This window comes from Solea solea, chromosome 7, assembly GCF_958295425.1.
Source record: "Solea solea chromosome 7, fSolSol10.1, whole genome shotgun sequence".
NCBI lineage: Eukaryota > Metazoa > Chordata > Actinopteri > Pleuronectiformes > Soleidae > Solea > Solea solea.
The window spans coordinates 6,944,642-6,967,296 of record NC_081140.1 but is presented as its reverse complement, the minus strand read 5'-3'; the positions used below and the strand labels follow the sequence as shown (position 1 = coordinate 6,967,296).

The 22,655-nt window shown below is 39.9% G+C and overlaps 2 protein-coding genes across 2 annotated transcripts in view; both read right to left on the bottom strand.

Annotated features, from left to right (window-relative positions):
* The window catches only part of ulk2 (unc-51 like autophagy activating kinase 2), a 36,500-nt gene extending 31,583 nt beyond the window's left edge, over window positions 1-4,917 (bottom strand). Inside the window, exon 1 of the mRNA XM_058633579.1 lies at window positions 3,775-4,917. Within this exon, the coding sequence (XP_058489562.1) occupies window positions 3,775-3,864 (90 nt within the window). The 5' untranslated portion in view covers window positions 3,865-4,917. The remainder of the gene's footprint in view (window positions 1-3,774) is intronic.
* A 4,654-nt stretch (window positions 4,918-9,571) lies between these two features.
* tmem97 (transmembrane protein 97) lies at window positions 9,572-13,162 on the bottom strand. The gene is made up of 3 exons (XM_058634973.1): window positions 12,997-13,162; window positions 12,751-12,895; window positions 9,572-9,992 (listed from the first exon to the last, which is right to left on the bottom strand). Exons 1-3 carry the CDS (start codon window positions 13,108-13,110, stop codon window positions 9,733-9,735), a joined length of 519 nt encoding a protein of 172 aa, XP_058490956.1. The 5' UTR covers window positions 13,111-13,162; the 3' UTR covers window positions 9,572-9,732.
* Between the last annotated feature and the right edge of the window lie 9,493 nt (window positions 13,163-22,655).

The following is a 22,655-nucleotide window of genomic DNA, read 5'->3' as shown; positions in this document are numbered from 1 at the left end:
AAAAGTCAGTCACTTTATGTTCATTGTTGCGTTCAGAGTCTTCTCTCAGCCAATTTTTTATTTTTTATTTTATTTTATTAATCCCCTTAGGGAAAGTATTCCTCTGCATTTGACCCATCGTAGAATTAGGCGCAGTGGGCTGCCACACTGAGTAGCGCCCGGGGAGCATTGGGGGTTGGGTACCTTGCTCAGGGGTACCCCAGCCCTTTTTGTTAGTTATTGTTTTTACTGCATTACTTGCAGTTGAGTATAGTATTTTTAACAAATGCTCGTCTTACTTTTCAGCCCACAGAACACTAAAATATCTAAATCGGCAGCATCTCCCTCAAGATATTTGCTGACAAATATCCTTCCTTACTTATTGTTTCAGGTCTAGTTGAAACCGTTAAGATTAACCCACATCTGTAGCTAATGTAGCCACCGTATCATATCATGATTTTAGTCTGTCCTCCTCATCTTTGATGACTCTTTTGCATAATGGACCAACCCATTAAGGGAACGATAAAAGAGAAGACTGTTATCTCTGTCATTTTATTGGCTTTTAAGACGAGGCAGCCTTTAACATTTAATGATGTCGTCCACCACCAAGCATCGTTGTGCCACTTCCTAAAACAACTTACATATGAGAGTTTATATACATTTGTCTGACATAACAAATAAGATAAATGGAAGCTCATACATATTGACATTGTAATTATGCTACATAGCCATACAGAGGGGTTATTAACTTTTAATAAAATAATTTTACACCAAACAAAACATACATGTGTGCCTGTTAGTACCTTAAATCAACCTCTATTGCTATATTGTTGTGTATACAACATCATCGGCATGTCTGTGCAAAAGATAACAAGGATGGGGGGGGGGGGTCAGTCATTGAAAGCAAGTAAGGTCACTTTAGGTCAACAAGAACAGTGACCAACGCAGAACTAGAACTACAAGTTAAGTTAGAACTATTTTCTCCATGGGCTGCTATTTCCAGATCAGCTCGGGAAGAGGACAACTTACGGAGATCATGTGAGCTGAAGGGCGCTCAGGACGTGTGCTGCACACGCAAACACACAGCTAAGGAACCAACAAAAACTCAGCTGACTGCCATACTGTTTGTGTGTATTTTAGATAAACCAAGAGAAGAAATTCTTTGCAATACTGTTTGTGTGTATTTTAGATAAACCAAGAGAAGAAATTCTTTGCAATAAGTGACATGCTTTCCACGCAAATCTAGGTTATTATGAGGAGTCAAATTCTTAGTGAACACTGCCAAGAGGCTGGCACATCGTTCTTCCCCCAGCAAAGTGATGCCCGTTCAGCCAAGTGTGACTAAACTGCAAAGGCTATACTTAGAGGACAAAAAAGAAAGGAATAAGTGACCCTGCTGCTGGTCCTTCATGTACTGCTGGAGGGTGAGAGGTGTGGGCAGTGCACAATGCCTTGGTGATGTACCCAGGAATGATGGAAGTTAAGAAGTGCAGGGTGGGCTGATACTTTCAGATCAGAGTCATACTTCAAAGACGGAGGTATGCCTACATTTTCCAGACAAAGAGATGAGCTCATTTAGAAATCATAGCCAATTATAGTGGCGTGAGCAACAAAAGGGATTAGCCTCAGGTGACACTGCAGCCAGACGCAGCTGTAACAAACAGGGGAAGATGCTAAAGATGGTTCTTTGACAATTTGACAATATGACAAAGTGACATTTTTGTATGTGCAACATACATCATCCCATTACATATGTGTGACTTGTAATGTTTTGTTATTTGATGATGTGTGATGTCATTTTGCTATCCTTTCTCATTTTGTGTGGAAAGAAAAAAAGAAAACAAAAAAATACACTTTTTATGAGATTTATGATCATTGTTGTAATAGTTGTGGCTTTAGTGCACGTCCTTTTAAATGCTTGAAAAACATTCAGACACATGCACACTTGGAAAAATGTTTGCATGCACTGTGTCACTGCAGCATGTCTCTGTGAAAGCTGTCCAGTTCTAAATGTTTTTGCATAGGGTCAACGTGGGTGCAAAAATCTGTGAAAATGGATTTAGACAAAATAATGTAAATGTTAATTTTACCGTTGTACTATTGGGAATTTACATATTTAACAAAAACAGAAACAATGATGCTATGGGCTGAATGCCCTGCCTCAAGTCACATGAGGCTACACAGTATAATAATGTGATATTACAGTGTAACAAGAGTGCATATCAACACTGCCTATTTGTAATATAATCGTCTGTTGGTCAGGTGGCTCTAACCTTCCCATTCGGTCAAGGTGGAAATATGCTGAACAGCATGCACAGGATAGGATGATGGGAATTAAATAGTAAATATGTTGGTCACATCATATTCCTCATCCATTTTAATATGAACGGTTTTTGCATGTGACTAATAAGATGGATGGACAGTGACAGTGTGACTCTATTATTGTGACATTCTCTTGAACACAAGTGAAGCTGTGTCCATGTCGTCAGGAGTGATTGTTTTCAGTTAAGTTTCAAGGCTTTGAAAGCCAGTTAAAATGGTTTGGTGAGATGTGATTCAATAACAACATAACAAATGTCCAATAAATGAATGTTATATTTATGGATTACACACACACACACACACACACACACACTGAGATATAACACATTTAATTGCTTGAAGTGTGAAATAAAACCACAACTGGTTTTAACCATCACAAACCATATTTAATTATCTGACAGTTGTCATGGTGATCATCAATGTCACATTTGTTGCCAAGATTACCAATATCACCAGATTTTTTCTTTTTTGTTTAAATTGTAGTAACTTATTTTGGTCATGTCTTCCAGCTATAAACATAGACTCTGCAGTATTTCAGGAAGTGAGGGGATGCTCTAATATTGGCATTCATTGACAAAAATGAGCACCATCTGTTTCATACTAGCAGCAAAGGGGGCAACATGATGTCATGTCGTGCATCTCTGTCCCTCTCTCTCTCTCACACACACACACACACACACACACACACAAACCAAGTGTTCTTGTACACTGTGAAAACCACACTCGGTTCAAATGGACTTCAATTTCAGAGCCTTAAACTCACAGAGCCATAGGTTTGAGTGCTTCAGTATGAATACAGCTTATGCAGCTCTTACATAAGGAGTGTATGTCCTTAAAAAAGCTGAGGAAAAACACATCTCCCTCATCCTCCCTCAGTACGTCAGCAAGACATTCAGTGCTGCCTGACTCATCTATTTCATGAATGAACCAGACAACATACACTAAATCAGCCAACATCAAGCAGCTGACATGACACCGATACCCCAGTTTGTACACAGTCCTGCAACATTACATCAGCCTGCGTGTACATGTTTGGTTTCTGTTAATATTATCACCACCAAACATGGTGACAGCCCACACATACAATGCTGCAGGACTGCATTGTGCACTGGCACTGGCTGACCCAGATTTTCAATTGACGCTGCCCACACCTGCCCCTTTTAAATTCAATTAAAAGATTTGGTGTCATTGAACCAGATAGTACAGGATTTGCTGAGCAACACCATACATACATGGGTGTGCACTCATTCATACACATCTATACGTGAGGAGGAATAGTGAAAATAAAATAACATTGAGAGCTTTAGCATCACGATGGCTTCATAAAACCGGGTATATACTCAAATGTCACTCCAGTGACTGCACCAACAAGATAAGCCGATAAGTGGTCTAGACCTAAAATTATGGTATTGATTCCATGCAAGACAGGGAAAGGAGGGGTAAGAAAACATTCCTGACAAGCTGTTTGTTTACCTTTCTGTGTCTTCCTTTAAACACCACAGCAAACGCTCCATGACCAACCAGGTCTTTCCTGCTGTACTCAAAATCTCCCACCGTCTCCATCGTAAGGGGCCGATGGTCCAGCTTGTGCTGGCTCCTGGTGGAATAGCCTTGAATGTTGCTCTGCTCTTCAGAAAACAGTCACTGGAGCAAAAGATCCACTCGGTACCTGAAGATGCTTCCAGTTATTTCATGTCGGGCTGCTCTGATGAGCCTTTTTACATAAATAAGAGATGCAGTCAGGACATGGTGCATTCACGAGCCCCCTGAGTGAGTTAGGATGTTTGTGTTATTGTGCAGAGCAGACGGCTCTGAGCATGGCTAGCGACGACGCTGGCCTGAACTGTAGCACTTGTCCTCGACCTAGTTGGGTGGATGCAGTCCAGCTTTGCATTACTAACTGTGTCTACTAACGAGTTCTCGGGGACAGTCTACATGATGCCGAGCCTGTAGGACATGACCATGCGAACATTGAAGCAGCAGCAGCAGCAGCAGAGAGCGAGCTAGCCTGACAGTGACATAACCATCCACTGGCTACACCTAACGTCATTGCTCATAGTAAGCCTCTGCTAACATCCTCACAATAACACAATAAATGTCCTTGTTTTGCCTGATAACACGGAATTATTCAACCCGCGTCTATATTAATTACACAAGTAGTAGCAACATATAAAACTAAACGGACATTAACGGGCTGCTAACAGCCTATGTTAGCATGTATCTAAGGATGCCCCACGAATGTCAACACACAGCTGCTGAGGGAGTTAGTCCTTATTTATGTCTTCCTCGACAACACGTACGAGTCCACATGACGCGTCTTTGTCCTCTTGGAAAAGGAAAAAAAAACAACACTGACGTCTCCTCAGTCAGTCTTTTAATGTGAGCATAAAAGAAGAAGAAGATTCGGTTGTTTGTCCAGTAACTTCTGAAATGACAGCAGTCGTCAGCCTGGGAGGAGCTGTCGTCTTTACTTCATATTTGCTCCACGTTACGCTGCTGTACGTTAACCTGCTAATACACAGTGGACTTATTAGACTTAAAGCGCTATGACATCAGGGACACAGCGACAGCGGTGGCAGCGGACACGACGCTGCCTTTGACGTGAACAATACAGTGACCCACCACCAACTGCTTCCTGCTTTATATACGCTAATCCTTCCGCGGAAGCCTACTGTAGATGTCTCCTTCCGCTGCAAGGGTTAGTCCGCTGAGTGCTTGAGAAGGAGCCGCAGGAATAATTAAAAAATCCTTTAATCGTAATGTAACATAAGTACAATATATATCGACATTTACCCATTGCACAAACACTTGTAATCACTGGATATTTTACCCCAGCTGCCATACGTACGTGTTCATATTTGTTGTTGTGTGAACGTCTAAAAAACACAATTTTACAGGTTTCTTTAATCTTCAATCAAAAGCAAAAATAAGTCTTTAATCATGTGACATCTATCATCATAATTATTCATGTTGACTGATTTGAACATATTTATTGTGATACCCGTTTTGGCCATGATGTACACAGTTGAACATCAATTTAATTTTCAATAGCAGTATTGCAGTTATTGTGGCCTGGGTAATTATAATTACAGCTGCTACTCAGGTTGTGGAAATCAACTACTATGGCAGAAATAAGGTAAACTATATGACAAAAAGTCCTCATCAAAGTCCTCTCTGGTATGGATCTCCTTTTGCTCTGTGACCATTTTGTTTGTCTTGATACCAATGAGATGTCACATTTAGCATGTCATTTACAGTCTCGTTAAAGTGGAGAAAAATCTATGACTTATAAAAGAAAAGTTGTTGACCTAACCTGGATCTTTATTTAACAATGAATGAACAATGTGAGACGTGTTTGCATAGAGGAACTGTTCTGTTTGAAAACAGTAGTTATCATAGGTCGCATGGAGTTATTTCAATTTTCATTTTAGTTCAGATTGATGTGCATATGTTTTAAATAACATTAACATAAATTTGCCAAACATCTCTTGGGAATGATTCATTTACCAATTCAAAATGATATTAATATTATTAAGTGTTGCAGATATGGCTATAAACCAGTCACTCCAATATTCACAAATTTGCTTTAATCACGGTTTATATTGTGATTTGTTTGCCATCTTTAAAATGTGGGTCCCCATATAGAAGGTTTGGAGAATACTGGTGTAGCACATAAACAGGGAATGAGTGGGTGATTTATTTCACAAAATTGATTTAAAAAAAAAAAGAAGACATAATGAAATACATGATTGAGACAGATTGCGTACAGCATTATATTCAAGCTACAGCTAAATAATGACACAGTATACTGTATATGTGAAACATGCAGGCAGGGAAGCGAAGTGCTCCCTGTAGCCTCAGTGTTTATTTAGTTCTGACATCCTCTAGCGGCTGAAAACATAACAGCAACGCACTAATGTTCCCCAGCGCTTGAACTCTGTACTTAAGAGTTCAAGTCCACTGAGCCGAAAGTTGCATGATTTCTAAAGTCTCTCTCTGAGGTTTGACATAATATGATGCAACATGTGCTGTTTCCTCTTTAGGACATTTTCTGGCATAAATACTGGCCTTGTCAGGACCAGTAGTCCTCATGGAGACCAAACCCTGGACCTGACGTTCCTCTGAGGAACTGGTTAAGTTTCGGGCTAAGTTTAGAACTGTGGTTAGGTTATGGAGATGGTGTTGTTCTCTCTCTCTCTCTCTGAGATTACATAATCATAATCAGATCACATGAAATTGAAAACAATGTCTACTTTGTATCTTCCTCATGTTAAACAACCTTTTCTGAGTCCGCTGCTCTGACAGGAAACTCGCTATAGGAGGTCTTTTGACGAAGTTTCACATAACTATTCCATCCCATCAAAAGGCAGCAGGCAGAGAAACAAGAAAAACCCCTCTCATGTTGAACAATGAACTGTTTTTAAATTGAAATTTGCAATTTAAAGGTGGGGATGATCACATCTGCACAGATAAAGAAACAAGTTATACGTGTTGTATGAGGATTGTATTGAGTCTGTTAGAAGCAGATGATATGCATCATTCTTATGATAATGTGTTAGTGTCGATTTGTTTATTGCACAGTAGTAATAGTAAGGCACAGGTTATACAGGAATCTCCATGGACTATGATGTTTGCAGATGACATTGTGATCTGTGGTGAGAGCAGAGACCAGGTGGAAGAAAAGCTTGAGAGGTAGAGATATGCTCTAGAAAGGAGAGGAATGAAGGTTAGTGGCAGCAAGACAGAATGTATGTGTGTGAATGAGAGGAACCCAAGTGGAACCATGAGGCTAGAGGGAGTGGAGATAAAGAAGGTGGAGGATTTTCAGTATTTAGGGTCAACAGTCCAGAGCAGTGGAGATTGTGGAAAAGAGGTGAAGAAACGTGTTCAAGCTGGTTGGAATGGGTGGAGAAAAGTGTCAGGGGTAATGTGTGATAAAAGAGTATCAGCCTGAATGAAAGGAAATATATACAAGACAGTGGTGAGACCAGCGATGCTGTATGGTCTAGAGACAGTGGCACTGAGGAAAAGACAGGAAGCAGAGCTGGAGGTAGCAGGGATGAAGATGTTGAGGTTTTGGGAGTGACGAAGATGGACAGGATCAGGAATGAGTCAATCAGAGGAACAGCACATGTTAGATGTTTTAGAGATAAGGTCAGAGAGGCCAGAATGAGATGGTTTGGTCATGTACAGAGGAGGGATAGTGAGTATATTGGTAGAAGGATGCTGGGGTTGGAACTGCCAGGCAGGAGGTCCAGAGGAAGACCAAAGAGAAGGTTTATGGATGTAGTGAAAGACGACATGAAGTTAGTTGGTGTGAGAGAGGGGGATACAGAGAACAAGGTGAGATGGAGGAGGTTGATTCGCTGTGGCGACCCCTGAAGGGAGCAGCTGAAAGGAAAAGAAGAAGTAATAGTAAGGCACTGTTCAATTTACTTTCCTAAAGCACCAAATCACATCACATCTCAAGGCACTTTAAAGACATCAAATTAAAGGAGAGAAGCAGAGAAGTTGAACTATAATTCTAGAGAGGGTATCTGCTCCCTGAACCCACACTAGGACCTGAATTTGGGCACAAATTTGCAGACATCTTTGGAGTTCATGTCTGAAAACGGTAAGACATTCATCCACAACAATAGGTTTACATTTTAAGGTATTATAGGGAAGAATGTGCTCAGTAAGGACCTTGTGTAACTTACAAGATACACGACATCTCCTGTGGAGTTACCAGAATAGAAATGACATTGAGTGTATGTGACACAAATATGAATAGGTTGGATGTTCATGAGTGAAAACAGCTTTAGAGAGAGCAAAGTCATCTATCAGGATACTTTCAGCTCTTTGAGACATGATGGGGCCTGATCATTAAATGTAAAAACATGTCATGTGGATTTCTCAGGGGACCAATTAGTCAGAGAAGCTTAATTGAGTAATATGGTCTCTATCCAGTTCCTGTCAATACTTGTGCTTCAGCATTTAGTGGGGACTAAAGCAGGTGGGTCAGTGTTTGTACAGAATGAAGACGTAAACCAATATCCAATATCAAAACACATGAAGATACAAGACACTTTCACAACTGTCTACCACTGATACAGAAATGGGAACGCGAACTTGGTGGGCAATTTATCGAAGATGACAATATGTCTCGACCAAAACCACATTTATTTGCAACCGAATGAGAGAAACCCAATGTAAGATACTCCATAGATCCCACATAACACCATTCATTCTTAACAAGATGGATAATCAGACCTCTCCCCTTTGCATCAAGTGTAAATTGTCTGTTGGGACATACATTCACTGCTTTTGGGAATGTCGTTTGATTGCAAGGTTTGGAGCGACGTAGCCCAGGAATTGAGTCAAATGTTCTCACTCAAAGTTACAAAGGATTCTGGCCTATTCATATTGAGCTTGCCTTCAAAAACATTATCTCTGAGCAGAACAGATTTTAAACTTTGTGACAAACATTTGTTTCTGGCTAGGAGATGTGGATAAGTGACAAACCTCCAACTGTCACACAATGGTACCAAGAAACGTATAAAGTTTTACCCTTAGAAAGACTCACTGCGTGAATGAAAGGGGATGATCATTTATTTGAGGGAACATGGTCAGCCTTTCTGATCTACTTACCCCCGCCGCTAAGGGACATTGTAAATAAGGGGAGATATGCTTTAGACTGGAATACTTCCACTGGATGATTTATGTTGTTATATTTGTTATTGCCCTTATCTCTGCTTTTGCTTTACTCTGATTTGACTATCTACTTGTATACATACTTTTGTTGTACTGGTGGTTTTATCTGATTTATTTAGGTATTTTTAAATAAAACATTTTTTTATGGTTTGGCTGTTTTATTTTATTTACTTATTTATGTTTATTAACTTCATCCACCCTGTTATTGTCTTGTGTACGATGCGACAGCTGGGGGTGGCGGTGGGACTTTTTTTTTTATCTGTATGTGCGGGTATATGCATGCATGTATGTATGTGTGTGTATGTATGTGTATATATATATACACATGTATATGTATTTTTCTCTTAATTTTATAAATGTCTTTCTTTCTTTATTTATTTATTTATTTTGGATAAGGACAGTAGTGAGCTACCTGAAGTCATTTTGGTTTGGATGGTGGTTTATTTTCCTTCCTGTTTTGATATCTTTGTGAATACAGAGAACATTGTATGTTGGTTATGTTCTATTTAGATAAAAATCAATAAAATCTATATATATATATATATATATATATATATATATATATATATATATATATATATATATATATATATATATATAAAAAACACTTTATCTTTCACATGAGGGTCACAGGGCTGCTGGTGCCAATCCCAGCTGACATAGGGTGAAAGAGGGTACATCCATTCAAATGATCTCCTAAACTCAGAGGACGTGAGACCGGTGCAGTCTGCTCCAGTGTCAGTGCTTCTTGGACTTAGCCGACTTGGCGGTGGAGTTGTATGTGGAGGACATCAGCATAGTGAGGAGCAGCATCACAGGTACCAGCAGGTACGGAGCGTAAATGGACACCAACCACAAGCGTTCGTGCATCGTCTGCGGTCCAGGGTAGGGCTTCATTGGGAAATCGTAGAAAAGGATGTGGGCCAGGATTGGGACCAGTGTAGTGGCCACATGTGTGGAATACACGATGGCAGGAGTCCTGATCCACTTACAGCCACCTGACAGGAAACATAACAAAGAGCATTTAGGCTGCTTTTTTCTATTACTATTAAAACATAGAGTCTATAAGAATGTGCAATACAGAGTGTCTTAAATCCTTTTTTTAAGCACAACCTAGACAATCTGATGAATTGTATATATTCGATATAAACACACCTGAACAAAAACTATTCAATATGTTTAATATCAGATTGAATTTGCGAAATTTGGAAATACGTCACAGTTCAACGTTCCCTTGAAACTGAAAGAAAAAATGGTCTATTTGTGACTTCTGCAATTATCACTACTTCATATCACTACTTAAATGCGATATAAAATGAATCATAAGTTTGAACTCAACAACACACAAGAAAAAAGCCTGAACATGTGACCTATAAACACACATGTCCATATAAGGAGTTGTGTATTATTCCCACAGCAATTTATCATGGCACAGATCAGTGGGTTAATGATTAAAAGATGTTTAAATCCTCAAATCCTTTTGCAGTCCAACAACAATTTTAATCAAAACTCAAATTAACACATACATGAACAATGAAGGACTCCAAGTGGGACTCTGACAAAAGGCAGAGTACACCCAGCAGTCCATCACAGGGCCAACAACCATTCACTCTCAAATTTACACCTATAAAAAGGCCCTTGGTTGAACCGGGATCAGAACCATCGCCTTCTTGCTGCTGCAGGTCAGAACAGGGTCAAAGAGAGTCTGTGTGTCAATACTGGCAGAGTTTCAGATGCAGAGAGATTGACTCGAGTCTTCAACAGCAGTGGTTCTCAAATTTTTGTACCAAGTACCACCTGAGAAAATATCGATATCTGGAAGTAACAACATTATCACCAACGTTAAAATACAGTGGTGTAAATAGACCGAGCAAAGTCAGCTATACAGACTTTTCATGTTTTCATGTTCTCTCTCGTCATCCTCCTCTTCCTCACATATACTTCACACACTGGTATAGTGAAATTAGATTAAGTTGGAGCAAGGGATAAAGTGACATAAACATTTATTAAATGTTTTTGTATTTTTTTGTTATTTGTTTCATTTTCTACAAACTCTGGGGCCTGAAACTAGAATAAGGGATCAAGCCGGGCTATGTTGCTTATCCTGTCTGAACTTAGCCTCAAGTCGGTTGCACGGAAGCAATGGCGCATACGTTACCGTGGCGATTTATTCTTTGCAGAACAACAGGATATGTTAATCCTGCTGCTCAATCCGTCAACTGTTAATCTGGTCAGAAATAAACGTGTTTTAAACATTCATGATCGATTTGGAGTTTTGTATTAACCTGCATTAAAATATTACATTGATTAAATGTGGCTCAATGTTATTTTGATTCTGATTAGTCTTAAATGATTGCATGAAGACTGATGTTGGTATTTGATTAAAACGTTTTTATCGTGATATATTTTGTATAAATATATACATATATGCAGTTGTTGCTGTTGATGATTAAAAACAGCTGAGGCTGCAATTATACTACTCAAAAAATATCAATTAAAATTATACAAAAATACTCATTCAGTCATCTGTGTTTGCATGACATTGTTGATTAATTATCCTGTGATTGTATCCAAACTTAATCATCGCAGATGATCTGACAGGGACTACGTTACTATTATATTTGCGGCATTTTCTTTTTTACAGTTATCAGAACTGTGATAAAGTCAGTGATCATGCATTTGTGATTTCACTGCATATCAATACATGAAACTTTATCTTTCATTCAGCTGGTTTTAATGCAGGTGACGTCTCTCCAGTAACTGTATACAGAACACCCTGTAGCACCTCCTACTGGCCATAAACTGTTAAGTTTATGTAAAAAGAAAATGAATCAAAAGAAAATTAAAAGAATAATAATCAATAATTTCACAGATAATCACGCTCTCTTGCAGTCACAGTAGGAAAACTCATGTTGTGTTTTCTGCCGTGTGATTGGTCACGTGACTGAACACAGATCCACATCAAACGTCTTCCAGGAAACATGAAGGAGATTTTACACTGCAAAGTGAACTGCAGGCGGTAACTACAGTATTTAAATTGCAAATGTAATGATGTCAGTGGATTGATTCTAAGTTTTATTTGTAGGATACCTCTGCTTTTTTTTTTTTACATGAAACCCAATGTATCCATGTATCTCAATAATACTTCAAGGACACGTGAACGCACACTTACCAGGATAAGTTACCACCTGGCTTGACCAGGCCGTGCCTTCTCATCCTGGTTTGCCGTCCGTGCAACGGACTAAGCCAGGATGAATTTAGTAGCATAGGATAAGACTTACTTTCTCAGATATCCTGGATATCTTAATTCTACTTTTGAGCAATAGGCCCCTGGTCAAACTTCATACCCTGGTATTTACAGCAGAATAGTATTTCTACTGTTTTTCCACCAGAGGAAGCTCACGTACCCCTGGTGGATCACATACCACAGTTTGAGAACCATGGATTTAAAGCAAATGAGTCACAAAAGAACACTATTGTGTGTTGCACTGAGCTTGGAACTTTGTTACATTGTATATGTTTTGGATTTTACTAGTTTCTTTTAATATCATTATTATTAGTAGTAGTAAAATGAGTGTGATAACAGATCCTGCTCTCTCTCTCTCACACACACACACACACACGCGTGCGTGCACACGAGCCACGTCGTTGAAGTAGGGCGGGACTTTGGTCAACTCTAACCCAGATTGATAAAACAAATACGTTTTTTAAAGTGGTCATTCGCATGTGAACTGTTGTGTGATGTGGCTGACTGACCTTTAAGGAAAGCATAGGCTGCAATGGGAAAGAAAGGCATCTGAACCAGAGCCTCGCATAAGATGAAGGACTTGAACCAGTGCGGAGGATCCAGCACCATGGGATCCCTGAAGTCCTCAGCATACCACCTCAGCAGATCTCTGAGCTGCAGGAGAGAGGGAGGACAACAAGTGCGAACACCACATTTAAGAAGAAGACACTTCACAAATTCCCCTCACAAGCGTCCGCAGCAGAAGTGTCACTCACCGGCTGAGGATACACATGTTCCGGCAGCAGCGCCTGCAAGTCGATAAATAACGTGATGGGAATGTGTGAGGCGAAGTATAAGAAGAAGATGATTTCTAACACACGGAGAGACATTGTTTCTCTGTGATTGTGAGTAAATGACAGGTGACGTCTGTCTGTCTGTCAGCAGAGCTGAGCCGTAAAAACGCGTGTTGTCAGGATCGATCCCATTGGCTCTCACAGGAAAATGGGGGTTCCGGGGGGGCGGAGCAGACGCCTCAAGTCGCTTCTGATTGGTCAAAACTATCTCTTCATTGATAGGGCCACAGAGACCTTGAATAGAGTTTCACTGTTCAAATTCATAAACTGTGAAGGCATATACCCCATGTAAGCTTAACAAAACTAAAAATTAATATTCTTTTTTTAAACATAGTAATTTATCTTAGATTCATTTTAAGATCAGATTTGAGTCTGAATCTCAAAGTGAGTGTGAAATATAGCTCTGCATTGTTTGATTCTGCCACTGCAATTACGCTATGACAGTGGCGTGCACACACATTTGCAGGGGCGAAAAAAGGGGCAGGTGCCACTATTGCGCTTAAGGCAGGCGTGTCCTAAGTGTGACCTGAGGCCAAAGGCTTCTCGGCCCTGGGGAAAAACCCTTTTAGACTGGAAGGGCACAAATTGGAAACAAAGTTGCAAGGGCATCTTATTATATCTTAAACATTCCACTAGAAAAGCACTCCTTTAAAAACAATCAATTTTTTTCATTTGTATTTTGCTTTAGAGGCCACAATGCCATGCTCCTCCTTGTCTCCACCAACGTCTACTCCTGCACTTCCTCCTTTCCCTCCTGCATGCAATCCCCTCACCTGCGTCGGGAGCACACCTGCTCTCAATCTCCTCGTCACAGCACAGCCTTCTTATGCTCTGGGTCTGCAGTCACTCGTCGTCAGATGGTTACAGTCTTCTCAGTGGTGACGGTGCAGTGTCTTCGCCATCCTGCTGCACTATTCCATTGTTCTTCATTTGTTAATACATTTTTAAAACTGCTACGCCTCCTCGTCTGCCTGCTCTTGGGTCCAGACCAGACTCGTCACACTTTTTTCTGCTCTACAGCGTGCTTTAGCATGCACCTTGTTGGTGCACTAATGGACAAAATCAGACACTGTGTGTTTGAAAGTGTCCTTAAGACAGAAGCTGGAGCCACACAGCAAGGAGATCAACAAGTCAGACAAACAAGCTGAAATTGATACCTACACCTCAGTTTGCAGGCTCTCTGTGGACACTCTGGCTTCCTCCATGCTGTCCAAAAACATTCAGATTGGGGATTAGGATTAATTGACTGTAAATTGACCACACATTTGATTTCTATGGTTAATTAGCCCTGTGCATGCTTTGACAACCTGTTCAGGTTGTAGCCTGCCTTTTATCCTATGTCCGCTCGGATTAACTCCAGATTCCCCACGACCCTTAAGAGGATAAAGCGGTAGATAATAAATGAATGAATCAGGAAGCTGTTTATTTAGAATATAATCTGCATTTATTGTTATTTTAGTCTTTGGCTATTACTTCTTAAAGATTAGTTATTTATCAATAATCCCATAATAACCTTTCAGCATAATGTGTGCTTGTAAATGTACATTACATACTTTGTGAAATATTGGTCATATTTGGAAAATCATGCAGGAAAAGCTTCTCTTTTTCAGGTCTAGTGGTTAGATTAATCTATTTCTAACATAATTATGTACATTCAAAATCACAACGATATCTGAAATCAGTATTTATTTAGCTTCAAAATAATAATAGGTCTAAACATGCATGTTAAATGGCAATAAAAACAAATATTTGAAAAAAAGCAAATTGTAAAAAAAATTGTAAAGGCAAAAACACAAGCAAACGGACACAGACAACACCCAAGATAAACAGGCACTAAAACACTTAGGTAATACAAAGACCTGGGGGGTATTCCATCAACGTAGCTAAGAATTGCTAGACTTAGGTGTAAGCTTGAAGCTTGACTAAGCTCCACTTCCCAATCTAGCTCCAAGTCGTTCCATCAAGTGAAATCAGCTGGCTCCACCTGACGCTTAATCAAGTCTCACCTGTTAAGCCTCAACTTGTGCACGCCCACAGGGAAAATAAAAAGCCCACTCTAGTCGAGCGCGTAAACTGTGAAAAATGCCGAAAAGCAAGGGAAACAAACGTGCAGCTGAGATCCTGGCCCTTGGGATAAATAAGGGGCCCAAGCTAGTTGGGATCGAGGGGGGGAGCTCCTCCAACCCTGTGGCCCCAGAGATCCGGGCCCCATATGTTGAAGGTATTTGTCAATCACTGCCCCTATTCTGGTGACAGCCCCTCATTAGGGATAACTAACTATGCACCTGTATGTCTGATAGTGACAGGGGATCAAATTATTCTCCTTGACCCACCACAACTACACATTGAGGATGCAGCCGGGACCCAAGTCGACCCAGTAGGTCCTAACCTGTTGAAACATTGCACTACATGCAGTCAGCCCGCTCCCTCTCCCCCATTAACTGCTGTTTCTCTTGCAGGGAAAAGGCCCAAGCCAACAGCCACATGATGAGGATGATGATGATGATGACGACTATGACGATGAAGAAACACTCACCGGTCGAGACAGTGAGCTCCAAGATGTAAGCCTAATCATTAATGTACTGGTTGTGTTTGAATGTTAAAATCATACCGTAATAATGTACCACACACCCTCCAGCAGGAACCTAGGCCTTCCCCAGCTGGCAAGAGGACTACATCTGCTGGGTGAAGTGAAGTGAGTAGCCGCTCCCTTTTACCCACCATAAACTGCATAGTTGGTTGCACTGACACATTACGTCATCATAGGACATCCGTGCAATTTATAAGCGGTATCTCCTCCATGCAACGGAGTATAAGAGGCTACAGATAAAGAAGATTAAACTTGAGATCAGGAAGATGGAAAAGGATGCAAGTATGAATCCAAATGCACAGCAAAAGGTCATTGTTCTTACTGTATTTAATGTTCCGTTTGGTCTCCACAGCCTGACCTGCGTGACCCACCAACATAACATTCAAAGGTTTCAACATGTCTACTATGTCCTGTCTCAATTGTGTGAAAAAATATAAATTTCATTGCAGTAAATTGTAGAAAAAAAATGGAATTAAGAATGGAGCTCTTCAAATTAAGCAAAATGTGCGTCCCTATAGAGGTCCCTCACGGCCCTCCTATCTATGTCTTCTGGCATGGGATTGGGGTCCTCCAGTGTGACGTCCAGGAGCCTCTCCCTGCGGATGGTTGCGATATTATGGAGGATGGCACAGGACACCCTGATATCGCAGGCACGTTCTGGAGCAACCCTCAGGTATTTCAGACACTGGAACCTGTCGGTATTGGAGCAAAAAGACATTTGAAACTGTAGGGTTGTCTGGACAGTATTGTAGTTTGAAGACGATTATCTGAATATGAGGCTGAACCTGGACTTTAGTTGGCCAAAAACCATCTCAATTCTTGCCCTGGTGGAATTGAGGGCACCATTAAAGGCCTCCTCTGCCTCAGTCCCTGGATCGCTGTATGGTGTTAAAAGGTAAGTAAGACAGGGATAACCCCTGTCTCCAACGAGGATACTTTCAAACTCCCCTGCAGGGTGAGAAAGGAATGGACATGACACATTGAAACATAATGAATGTAAATTTTGAGATATTCTTACTTTGAGTAAGCCTCTGTGCCACTGAGCTTGCCCTGAAGATTCTGGCATCAAGTGTACTCATGTCTCTGATTATATAGGTCTTTATAATTGACAGTGATGTGGATGTGAATCTAGACCTATAGCTGGCCTTGATTAACAGTTGTGTGGCTGTTTTGTGGGCCATTTGAATCATCATGATAGTCCAGATAATGTCTTACAAATTCTGGTAGGGATTGGAAATGTATACCTGTAAACGGACAGAACTGTAAACCAAATGTTTAAATACAAGTTGGAGCTACAAACCCCTGTTAGGACAACTCTCAGGATCAAGCAGGGCACTAACGTGCAGTTGAATCAATTATTGACTATCAAAGAGTAACAATGTTACTAATATTGACAATATTCAAATTAAATGTATAACTTCTATGAATATTAAAGTTCCTCAGGTCACCAGCCTTTGAGAGAAGGGAAAAGATGGCCAATGTACTGGATATGGAATTCTGCTTTGGAAGAGGTCCACATCAGAGTCAAGTGTGCTTGTCCCAGAACTCTAATAATGTTGACAAATATTGATAATGTCCTGCAGAGCAACCAGTGTTGTATGTTACAGTAAAGCTGCCAGATGGACGGACTTAGCATGTTATAAACTTCAGTAGCTAGTGTGCGGACATTAGGTAAAAAAAGAATGTGAGGTGGTGTCCAGAAAACAACATTGGGTTTTTAGATAACTGGCAAAACTTCTGGGGGAAACCTGGTTTCATGAAGAGAGACGGCGTCCATCCTACTTTGGATGGAGCAGCTCTCTTATCTAGCAGCTTAGAGCATTTTTTTAGAAACCCATGACAAACAAGAGTTGAGACCAGGACACAGAGTTGCAGTCTTCCATGCTTCTCTGTGCTTCTTTACGAGCAGTCACCAATTAAAAACCCCATAGAGACTGTGTCTGTCCCTCGACCTACTAAAGTAAAAACTAAAGTAAATAAAGTAAATAAATCAATAACAAACAGAAGAGGAGTTAGGCATTCTAACTTAATAAAGATTAATACTAACAATAAAATAGACTATTAAATTGTGGACTATTAAATATTAGGTCTCTCTCCTCAAAATCTGTTTTAATAAATGATCTCATTTCTGACAATTGTATTGATTTATTCTGTGTAACTGAAACTTGGTTACATGAAGAAGATTACGTTAGTCTAAATGAGTCAACTCCACCCACTCATGCTAATACCCATATTCCTAGAAGCTCAGGCCGAGGAGGAGGTGTAGCAGCCATTTTTAATACTAGATTATTAATCAATCCCAAACCCAAACTAGGATATTCATCGTTTGAAAGCCTTATTCTTAATCTAGCTCATCCTAGTTGGAAATCACAAAAAACAGTTATGATAGTCACAGTTTATCGTCCACCTGCTCCTTATTCAGAGTTCCTATCAGAGTTCTCTGAGTTCTTATCTGAGTTGGTGCTTAAGACAGATAAAATCATAATTGTAGGGGATTTCAACATCCATGTAGATGTTGACCGTGATAGTCTTAGCTGCGCATTTAACTCGCTGTTGGAATCAATAGGTTTTATTCAACACGTTAATAAACCAACTCATTACCTTAATCACACCCTCGACCTTGTTTTAACTTATGGTATTGATATTGATAACTTAAACATAGTTCCTCAAAACCCTCTCCTTACTGATCATTATTTACTCACATTTAATTGTACAATAATGAACTACAATAACATAAATAAGAAATACAGCTACACCCGGTGCCTGTCTGATAATAATATTAATACATTCAAAGAGACAGTGCAACCTTTATTTAACTCGGTGCCATATGTCAGTACATCTGAAGGTACCGTTTGTGATTTTACCCCCGCCCTCATAGATAACCTTGTTGATAGTACAGCGGCCTCACTGCGTACTACATTAGATTGTGTTGCCCCTCTGAAAAAGAAGGTGGTGAATCAGATGAGACGAGCACCATGGTTTAACTCCAATACTCGTGCTCTTAAACAGGCGTTACGTAGATTAGAAAGAAAATGGCGTTCCAATAACCTAGAGGAATTTTATATAGCCTGGAAAGATGGTTTTGTAGCTTACAAAAAAGCCCTACACAAAGCTAGAGCTGCCTATTATTCTTCTCTAATTGAAGAAAATAAGAATAATCATAGATTTCTTTTCAGCACTGTAGCCAGGCTGACACAGAGCCACAGCTCCACTGAACCATCTATTCCTTTAACACTGAGCAGTGATGACTTTATGAACTTTTTTGTGAATAAAATAACATCAATTAGAATAAATATTGATCATCTCCTCCCTCATGTTGGGACTGACTCATCTTTTAGCACAAGAGCTTTAGAAGCACCAGGTGCACATTTAGACAGTTTCTCCCCTATAGATCTCCCTGAATTAACATCATTAGTTTCATCATCTAAGCCATCAACCTGTCAGTTAGATCCTATCCCCACCAAACTGTTTAAAGATGTCTTTCCTTTAATTAACAGCTCTATATTAACTCAAATTAATCTATCCTTATTAACTGGATATGTGCCCCAAACGTTTAAAATAGCAGTTATTAAACCCCTTCTCAAAAAAGCGACCCTTGACCCAGACATTTTAGCTAACTACCGACCTATATCTAATCTTCCCTTTGTTTCTAAAATCTTAGAAAAAGTAGTTGCTAATCAACTATGTGAATATTTGCGCATTAATGGCCTGTTTGAAGATTTTCAGTCAGGTTTTAGATTAAACCATAGCACAGAAACAGCACTAGTTAAAGTTAGTAATGATCTTCTCTTGGCTTCTGATAATGGTCTAGTCTCTTTACTTGTCCTGTTGGATCTTAGTGCTGCATTTGACACCATAGATCATAATATTCTACTGCAGAGACTGGAGCAGACTCTTGGTATCACAGGTGCTGCCCTCTGCTGGTTTAAATCATACTTATCTGATAGATTCCAGTTTGTTCATGTTAATGATAAAGCCTCACTACAAACTAAAGTTAATTGTGGAGTTCCACAAGGCTCAGTGCTTGGGCCTATACTTTTTACCTTATATATGCTTCCTCTAGGGAACATTATTAGAAAGCACAACATACAATTTCATTGTTATGCAGATGACACACAGCTTTATTTATCAATGAGGCCGGATGAAATAAATCAGGTTGTTCAACTCCAGGAATGTCTCAGAGACATTAAGTCCTGGATGACCTGTAACTTTCTACTTTTAAACTCAGAAAAAACTGAGGTCATTATACTCGGCCCTAAACACCTCAGAGAAAAACTTTCCGATCACATTGTCACTTTAGATGACATCACCCTGGCTTCCAGTTCCACTGTGAGGAACCTTGGAGTTACTTTTGACCAGGAAATGTCATTTGACTCGCACATTAAACTAATTTCCAGAACAGCCTTCTTCCACCTGCGGAACATTAAGAAAATTAGAAACATTCTGTCTTTACGGGATGCTGAAAAACTAGTTCATGCTTTTGTTACATCTAGATTAGATTACTGTAACTCCTTATTATCAGGATGTTCCAACAAGTCTGTTAGAACCCTTCAGTTAATTCAAAATGCTGCAGCACGAGTTCTGACAGGAACTAGAAAGAGAGACCATATAACTCCAGTGTTAGCTTCTCTACACTGGCTCCCTGTACAGTTTAGAATTAAATTTAAAATCCTCCTCCTCACGTACAAAGCACTTAATGGTCAGGCCCCTTCATACCTGAAAAACTTAGTCTTACCTTATCGCCCTAATAGACCACTTAGGTCACAAAATACAGGCTTACTTGTGGTTCCTAGAGTCTGCAAGAGCAGAATGGGAGGCAGAGCCTTTAGTTACCAGGCTCCTCTCCTGTGGAACCAGCTCCCAATGATAGTTCGGGAGGCGGACACTCTCTCTGTATTTAAAGTTAAACTTAAAACTTTCCTTTTTGATAAAGCTTATAGTTAGAGCTGGTTCAGGGAAACCTGGACCAGCTCTTAGTTATGCTGCTATAGAACTAGACTGCTGGGGGATTTTTATCTGTGGTGCACGCACACTCACTCTCTCACACTCAGGATATGATTTTGACTTTTTATATGTCATTAACCTTGTCTCTTTCTCTCCCTAGTTTGTGTATTTCCTTCCTTCCCTCTCTCTCTCTCTCTGTATTCTCATCATGCAGGTTGCGGGACCAAGATCCAGTTTTCGAGGCTACCCACATCATCACCATTATTATTGTGCTATAATTAAAAAGTCGATATTATTAATTGTATTAACTTGTAACTTGATACAGTTGTTGTGTATCTGCTCCTGGTCTCTCTCTCTCTTCTGTCTCTACCTCATCTCCCTCTTGTCCTTTCTCTCCCCCCTCCCCTTTCTGTCCTCCACCTCTCCTCTGTCCCCGATTTTCCTTTCACCCCAACCGGTCGAGGCAGATGACTGCACATTTCTGAGCCTGGTTCTGCAAGAGATTTCTTCCTGTTAAGAGGGAGTTTTTTCTCTCCACTGATGCCTAGTGCTTGCTCATTGTGTGAACTGTTGGGGTTCTCTGCTCTCTTTGATGTTGTCTATGTACAGTGCCCTGAGATAATGTATGTTATGATTTGGCGCTATACAAATAAAATTGAATTGAATTGAATTGAATTGAATTGAACTTATTTACTGTGGTCAAGGTTTCTCACCATTTGTTAGAAGTCCACACTTTTGGATTGGAATGTGACATGAATTATGTATCCTTTAAATGTGATGAACTCTGTCTTTGTTTTAAAACCACAGTGGTTTTGCTGAAGGTTCTTGTTGAAGATCCACCTCTTTACTTTGGCTTTGGCTCAGGTTGAATATGGGCTTCTTGATTTGGTGTGGATATGGAATGACAGAATGAACATGCAATTGTGTATGTCTTTGTTTTCTCTCTTTGATGGTTGTTTTATCCTGTTTTAATCCATTTAATTCAATGCCTGGTCAAGCCTGTAAAGCACTTTGGTCAACATTAGTTGTTTTGAACATGCTATGAATTTGACATTGAAATTAGCTCTGTGTAAAGAAGCACGATTTGTAAGACAACGGGAGGAAAATTAAATCATGTATCACTTGTTTGTATGTTTATAATACTCACCAGTGTGACCGTGGGAAGTGAGGACATGGCACAGAGAACAACAGCACAATGACGTCATCACACAACACTGCTTTAGCTTCAGAATGCTAACAATGTTGGCTGAAGTGAAGTCTGAAACAAACCACTGAGCCTTTAACACAGGACTTTGAAATATACGTAATTTCTGACACAAATTTGACATTATAAACTGAGAAATTGAGATAATTGACAAATTAAACGTTATCTTCTATCGCGCTGGAAGATTGAATGCGGAACTAATGGAGCCATCTGATTGGGTGTGATCTGGAGGGCGGGACATCGCCTTGACATGGCATGAATGATTGGCCGAAGTTGGAATAGAAAAGCTGGAACCAGATCAGCAATGTGGTCCTATACTGACGCTTGGTGGACATTTTGTAGAACTGCAAAATGTCCACTAATGAAATAACAATAGGACAGTGGTTACCAACCAGAGGGAAGAATAAAGAGCTTGTGTGTATCCCATCAACCCCCGGGGACTCCTGAAAAAAAACCCATAAAATGTGAAGTCGGTTAAAGTCATGTCAGGACAATTTTAATTCAGCAGCTATGTGTCGGTAGCTGTTACTAATAATTGCTCTAGCACCATGACTAAACATGTAATGCATTTTGAGACCTATAAATATTTCTCACCTTCTCTCTTGGATATTGTTATGCAAATATTCATGTAAAACTTTTGACCAAATGTGCACAATGAAGGAAGTTTTGTTGATTCTGCTAAAGTCGATTGTTATGTTTTGTTGGCATTTTAAATGACTTTTAAAGACCCAGCTCTTCTCCTTCACCTCAGGATAGGATTGATCAACCCAGACACCCAGTTTTTTTTTTACTTATTTATATATTTTTATTTTATTTTAAAGTTTTACTTTTACGTTTTTATTG

Excerpts from the sequence above, each read along its gene's own strand:
- tmem97 (XM_058634973.1), bottom strand. The coding sequence starts at position 13,110 with ATGTCTCTCCGTGTGTTAGAAATCATCTTCTTCTTATACTTCGCCTCA. Across the intron at positions 12,896-12,996 it reads AACATGTGTATCCTCAGCCG|CTCAGAGATCTGCTGAGGTG; the intron begins GTGAGTGACACT and ends TCTCTCCTGCAG. Across the intron at positions 9,993-12,750 it reads AGCCTATGCTTTCCTTAAAG|GTGGCTGTAAGTGGATCAGG; the intron begins GTCAGTCAGCCA and ends GTTTCCTGTCAG.